Source organism: Branchiostoma floridae, chromosome 15 (assembly GCF_000003815.2).
Source record: "Branchiostoma floridae strain S238N-H82 chromosome 15, Bfl_VNyyK, whole genome shotgun sequence".
Lineage (NCBI taxonomy): Eukaryota > Metazoa > Chordata > Leptocardii > Amphioxiformes > Branchiostomatidae > Branchiostoma > Branchiostoma floridae.
The window spans coordinates 11,720,065-11,726,900 of NC_049993.1; the positions used below are offsets into that span (position 1 = coordinate 11,720,065).

General features: G+C 39.8%; 1 protein-coding gene across 1 annotated transcript in view; it reads right to left on the reverse strand.

Moving 5' to 3' along the window:
• Positions 1–3,227: 3,227 nt before the first annotated feature.
• LOC118432524 (prostaglandin E2 receptor EP4 subtype-like) overlaps positions 3,228–6,836 on the reverse strand; it is a 12,794-nt gene continuing 9,185 nt past the window's right edge. The window contains exon 2 of the mRNA XM_035844134.1: positions 3,228–4,580. Within this exon, the coding sequence (XP_035700027.1) occupies positions 4,251–4,580 (330 nt within the window). The 3' untranslated portion in view covers positions 3,228–4,250. The remainder of the gene's footprint in view (positions 4,581–6,836) is intronic.

Consider the following 6,836-nt stretch of genomic DNA (forward strand, 5'->3'; position numbering starts at 1 on the left):
TCACTACTGTTTCGCGACGACTTGGACAAGAGATTCGGCGGCATAGATTAATGATTTACTTTTTGTTCCATGTTGTTCAACGATTGACTTTTGACCCTGAACCTTGATTAATGACAACATTGTGCTGATATCAGACCACCTGTTTGTTTTGGGCCACGGCCAATGACGTCACTTCCGTTCGCACGTGACCGTCGACTGACGAGAAGTCCAAGTTTCCTAAACTTATCACTTCATCCGGGATTTTATTGTGGACACAACAGAATGACAAAGGAGATCTTCAAACCACAACGGAAGTATTCGATCGATTTTCTTAACACTTAAGATTTTCCTCCGCTTTTCTTGGTTGGGAACGCATAAATGAATGCAACAAATATCTTGATTAATTGTGTAATCATTCAAGCATTTTTGAGTGTCGATACTCCCCGGTTATTCGTAAGCTTACTCCCTTGCAATTTTTCAGTCAACATTATGTTAGTTTTATAGTGCTGCTACATAGTTATTACAGTTTTTTAAGGCTTAGATTTGAAAACACTCAAAGCTGTTTCATTCGGTTCAGTGCCCCTCGAAGCATGTGTAAATGTTTTCAAGTTGTCAGCTATGACTCTTATTCTTATTTATTGCAGTCCCTATCAGACACTTGTTCCCAATATTAGGCAATAACAATCACATAAAGCACTACTCAGGGACGCCGCTTGGCATTATCAAACAGTCCACTTGGGGTACAGTAAATATTATCATCTCCAAAATGACCGTTTTATCCTCTGCCGACGGTAGTTTTGTCACGTTTTGTCACAACAGGTGCGCAATAATAAAGGCATTTACTGTGTGGCGGTCCGGTCTTAGCCGGTAGGGTTTTGTGAAGCGCTTGTCGTCAAACTGCCAAATTGAACAATGCAGTGTGTGCAAACTTGTTCAATATTTCCCTTTCAGCTTTCATCTAGCGCTACTTACTTCTTTCACGTCGTTCGCAGTTTGCTTACCTTTCCAGTGTAAATGCCCTGATATTGCTTTGAGCTCTGTTAACTCATACACAATGTAGTTGTATTAAAACGTATTTTTTTTGGCTTACGCAATAGAGAGCTTATGTGTCACTTCGGTACCATCGTCGGACAAGTCCAATTGTCCCGGGCAAGTAAAAATGCTAATGGGACAAGTGCATGTCCTACCCCAAGTAAGGTTTTTCCATGAGTGAGATTGTGATATACTTGTTATTCTTCACAGCTATGGCATCAAGCATTGGTCAACACAGTCAAAAAGAGAGCCAACAATAAAAGAATTCTATTGATGGAAGTGAAAATTCATAGAAAAATGTTATCAAATTTTGGGCAAGTGAAAAGTTGGTTCGGGCAAGTAATTCTATTTACTTGCCCCATTAAGGACGAGTGAATATTAGAAAACTTTTTTAACCTTGTCGTAGCTTTCATTTACTTGTAAACGAGAGATGTTTCAATGTAGCATTCTTCTTTGATCACTTCACGTAGACTTTGCTTTGCTTTCATCTCTTCAAAGAATGTCCATGATTTATGAATGAAGGACAACTTTAATGGCGTTCTTATATAAAACAGCCTTAGGATAACCTTCAAATGTTCTGAGGACTGTTTAGCGATGGTCAGTTTTGTAGCAATATTATCTGCGATCTTTCTAGAAACGATTTTCTTTTCTTTGATTATCACACTGTCTGCTGTTTGAAGGTTAGTGGCGTGCCCTAGGGCACGTCTCTAATGGGTTTTTAGATAAAGTTTCAAAGTCTCTACTGATGTCTTGCCCACATATATTCGCGAACTACCCTTAGTAGAAAGCTGTCTATCGTAACATATAGAGTTTGTAGAAAATTATTTCATATTTAATACAGTCCTTCGCCTTGTGATATTGGTATACCGAATTCATGGTCCATGTCACAATGTTATTGTTTACATTTTAACAACATTAAGCATTGGCATCAAGCATTGGTCAACACAGAAAAAGAGAGCCAACAATAAAACAAATTCTATTGCTGGAAGTGGAAATACATAGGAAAATGGGCAAATGAATTTTTATGTATTTGCCCGCGATAGGACGAATGGATGTTAGAAACTTGTTAAACCCTGTCATTTACATCGTAGCTTTCATAGCAGTTTACTTTAGGACGAGTGAACATTAGAAACCTTTCAAAACCCTGTCGTAGCTTTCATGTACTTGTAAACGAGGGATGTTTCAATGTAGCTTTTTTCTTTGGTCACTTCACGTATGGAAAGGCTTTGATTTGCTTTCATCTCTTCAAAGACCGCCCATGATTTATGGATGTTCACAAGGACAACTTTAATGGCGTTCTAATATAAAACAGCCTTAGGGTAACCTTCAAATGTTCTGAGGACTGTATAGTGAAGTGTCAATTTTGTACTGTGTACCTACGACCTTTCTAGAAACGATTTTCTTTTCTTTGATTGAATATATCATAATCATACTGTCTGCTGATGTCTTGCCCAAACATATTCACCCTTAGTAGAAGGATGGCTATCGTAACATAAGTTGTAGAGTTTCTAGAAAATTACTTCATATTGATACATATTTATACAGTCCACTGCCCCAAGTGCAGTGAGACACCACCTATAGATGCGCGTCGTGCCAAAGGAAGTGTATGCCAGCGATATACCACTGACGATGAGTAAGCACGACGTCTAATGGCGATGGACGTTGGTCAATAAATATTACGTAATGTACGTCGCGTGAATTTCCTCTCCGGAATTATCACATACAATATCATGCCTGATAAACTGCATTACACTCAACCGATTGCTGACCTATATCCGGTTCCCACGTGGATTGTTTTTCTTGACCGGATATTGCGGCTATTCGTCAAGATCATGTGCTTATCATCAACTTCCGGGTTCCTTTTGTACTTAGTATTCTATCATTAGCATCCAGACGTAAGTTAACCTTAAGGAAGTATATGCGAGAAGGGAAAAGCTGAATTGTGCTTGTTCTTACAAAAGACGTTTGTTGATCTTGTCAGCACTTGTCGTTTTGAGGCGTAACGTAGCTGAGACCCCATCTCTGATAGAGACTGTTACACTACACTAGGCTATTGAATGGGCAAGAGCGACATCTTGTGAAGGAAAAGAGCACTACATCGAATGGTTCTCTGTGCCACCTTCGATAGGTACAAACAAAGCCCCCTGTCCAACTCTATACCCAAAGATTATTTTCTTAAATTGATCTTTAAAGAAAGAATCGGATGATAGAAGACATAACAGAAGAAGTTTTTATTCGCCTTTAACAACAGCTTATCATACGTAATTGATATACAACTCTAAATGCATTTTATGAATATCGTGTTTGAATACTCAAACCCAAAACTCACTGTGAAGAATATATGTGCGTGTGCGTAGATGTATGTGAATATTATATGTACATATATATATAGATATTAGGGTGGGTATACATCATTTAATTATGTACAACACTTTCTTCTGTAGCCAAAGGAATTGACGGATACTAGTACAATTATTGTTTGTGCATGTTCTGTCCTGTACCACTACGCGTATTAAGTTTTTCATTGTTATAGTAGATATTGCACAAAAAGAAAGACAGAATAGTGCCAGTAGTCTCAGTAATATTGATAACTATGTACATGACTCTACAAGTTCTGATTATTTTGCATAATCATCTGCTATTACATGTGCTCATCTTGGCAGTATAGCGGGCGCCGCTAGCTGGCGCTTCAACACACCCAATTCGGCTTGAAAGCGGCATCTAGGCCTGGAGGGACTGATATGGGTGGTTTGCATTCAGTAATACATGTGCAGCTTTTATGATTGTACTAATGTAATGTATCAATCATCATTTTCAACGCGTACAGATGTATGAAATGTAACAATACTGCATACTATGACACAACAACAATCTATTTTTGCTTACCATAAAATAATCTGCTGGATACTAGTAACTCCCTAGTACCAATGGTCGGTTATGGCCTATAATGTAAATGCCATGTCATGATGTATTTCTACCGTTATATACAAACAGATACATCTATATTGCCTATATGTGTCCTGCAACCTCTGCCCTATATAGGAGAGTCACAGTTAAAGCTAGAAAACTCCACGATATCTTTGGCCTTCGGCTGAAATCCAATGTCGACATAATTGTTGGTCCTCTTTGCAAAAATTGCAGTTAATACACATTACAATTATGATATAGATTCTCTTGCTGTGCGTCCCCAATTCTAAAATGTTTTCACGTTTGTACAGAAAAAAAAAGGATAGATTTTGTTAAACTAGCTCAGTCATCTCAATCTGATTGTTCTGAGTGCTGCCGTTCACTATAACACTGAAGTCCTCCTGAAACCGGGCAGGTCTCCCCGGTCCTTCCGTCCTACCGCCCGAACCGATCCCGCCCGAACCAATGGACGGCTCGATCGACATCCGGGCTTTTCCACACAGGATGACCCGTAAGAATCGGAAGAACAGAATCAGCAGCTCTTTCCGGAACAAGATGTAGACCCACGGGTCCAGGATCTGGTTGATGGACGCCATGTTGATCGCTAAAAGGTCTGCGGCGTGGTTAACGGCGCCCCCTGACGTGTTGTGGATGATGCGCACCTGGAGATGAAAAATGGGAGGTTACGGAGGTGAAAGAGCAACAATTGATTGCCGTGTAACAGACAAGTGTGTGGTGCATTAGACTTGATTAAAGTCACAAAGACTTTTGAATAAGGTCGATGCTTGCATATGAGTCAGCTGATGATGACTACCCTGTGCGGTAGAGCGAAACAGGTGCACGTGGGCGAATGAAAATAGCCTGTAATAATGTTTTATGGTCACATTGAAGTCAAGTGTTGGTAATGTGTTTCATAACTGAAACTAAAATGGTAGTTGACTGGATAATGAATCATAGAAGTCACGATCTTTGCACGAGCTGATTACGGTATGCAGATTTTCTAGTCTCCGGGCAGACGTGTCAGATGGATTAAAAAAAGAACAACTTGGGCAAATAGGGACAAATAAGTTGCTTTCAGTCAGTCAGTTCAATCCTAAGCCAATTAACTCCTACTGACTTTTATTCTAGCTGATTACGGTATGCAGATTTTCTGCAGGCAGACGTGTCAGATGGATTAAAAAAAAGAAGAATTTGGCCAAATAGGGACAAATAAGTTGCTATCCATGTGTTTTCAGTCAGTCAGTTCACTCCTAGGCCCTACTAGACTTTTATTCCAGCTTGGTCAAAGTCCCCTATTAATATTCGGCCAGGCGGGAGTCTGGTAGAGACTACAGATTTGCTACAAGCTTGCTCCACTCACATCTAAATCAGTCATGAACCTGAGGGGGATACAAGCTTAGTCACGATTGGGACCGTATTATGCTTACTGCAGCGTCACCTAGCAGTGGGAAGCATAGTGTAACTAAGTCAGTACTGCCCTGAGGAAGGTAGCGGGACTGCCGAAAGTTGGTGGAAAATCCCTTTCACTGTGCAACAAATTTAAAGAAAACAACTTTGTTCCATTTCTGTAATGTACTGCAACCAGAGGGAGCAAATTTCAATCACAGATTGCATACCTTTCTAAGTAATCTGACGACAAGGGAACAGTAGCTTTGGTTTTGTCTGCAGTCCAAGTGTGTGCACGAGTCAGTACAGACAAAGACCCATTCATCATGGGTTACCTGCCATCACAGGTAGTACCAGACACGTCAGTAGGGAGTAGCGCACAGTCTGGATGAGCAGATCTAGCCTTACTTATGCTGTTTCATGCCATCGATCGCCCATTGGTGGTTCGCTGAGATGTACAGGGTGACCATTAGCAATCTGACAATAGCACTAACCCCTAGACGATGTGAAAATGGTTCCCTTCAACGGTTTTAACAATCACAAGACTTTCTAAGCATAGAAAGATGCACCTTGATAATACATGTATATATTATGTCGATATCATTTTTCAAACTCTTATCTTGATTAAGTGACCTTGAATGTACAGTGCATTGACAAGGTCGTCAGATCCCAAAACTCTTACTTATATAGTGATAATAGCTTGAAAGGAATTCTGACATAACGCATGCATTACCTTAGATCGTATGTATGTATGTATGTCTATACTTGGAAAGTCTTGCGCATGGTGGCTATGTACCCTACCATGCAAAATGACTAGGATGAACAGTTGCACATTTATTAATTAGTACAATTATAATTACAATTATATCCACAATTAGCCCCATAAGAGGATGTTTTCCTGTGGTCTACACGTTCATATTTACACATTGCAATTAAAACATACAGAGACATACAGTGACAGTAGAGATCAAAAATAACATCATTAAAGGCAATATTTACAGTCCAATATCTTGCTAATTGACGCCTGTGTTGTTCCACAACTGAGACATCCTGTACAGAAAGCGCCTTTTATTAGAGTTGGATTTTGGTTTTGGTAGTCTGATTTTGCAAGTAAGCAAGATTTTGCTTATTTGGTAGTCTGTTTGATACTGAGTTGTTAATCTCAGATTAGAATGTGATTTTGTCGTACAGAAGCTTTGCTTGTTTGGTGAGCATTATTCGGACTACGAAGATATTTGGTATGTGGGTAGGGGTTGGGAAGACGAAGGTCAAGGTCAATTTTGGGCCCCCTGGTGTGTGACCTTAGTACTGCAGTGCAACTTCCGGTTTTGCTATCTCGGTGTTCTGAACATGCTATGGTCAAGATTTTTAAGTATTAGATAGCTCTTGTGCTCAGGAAAAAATGACATAAGTTTGGGCCCCCTAGCGTCTAGTTTTGGGATAGCAGGGGCATTTTTGTCAAAAACTTCTGACGAGGATAACTCAAGAAGGGAATAACAGATTTTCATGATTTTTGGTATGTAGGTACCTTA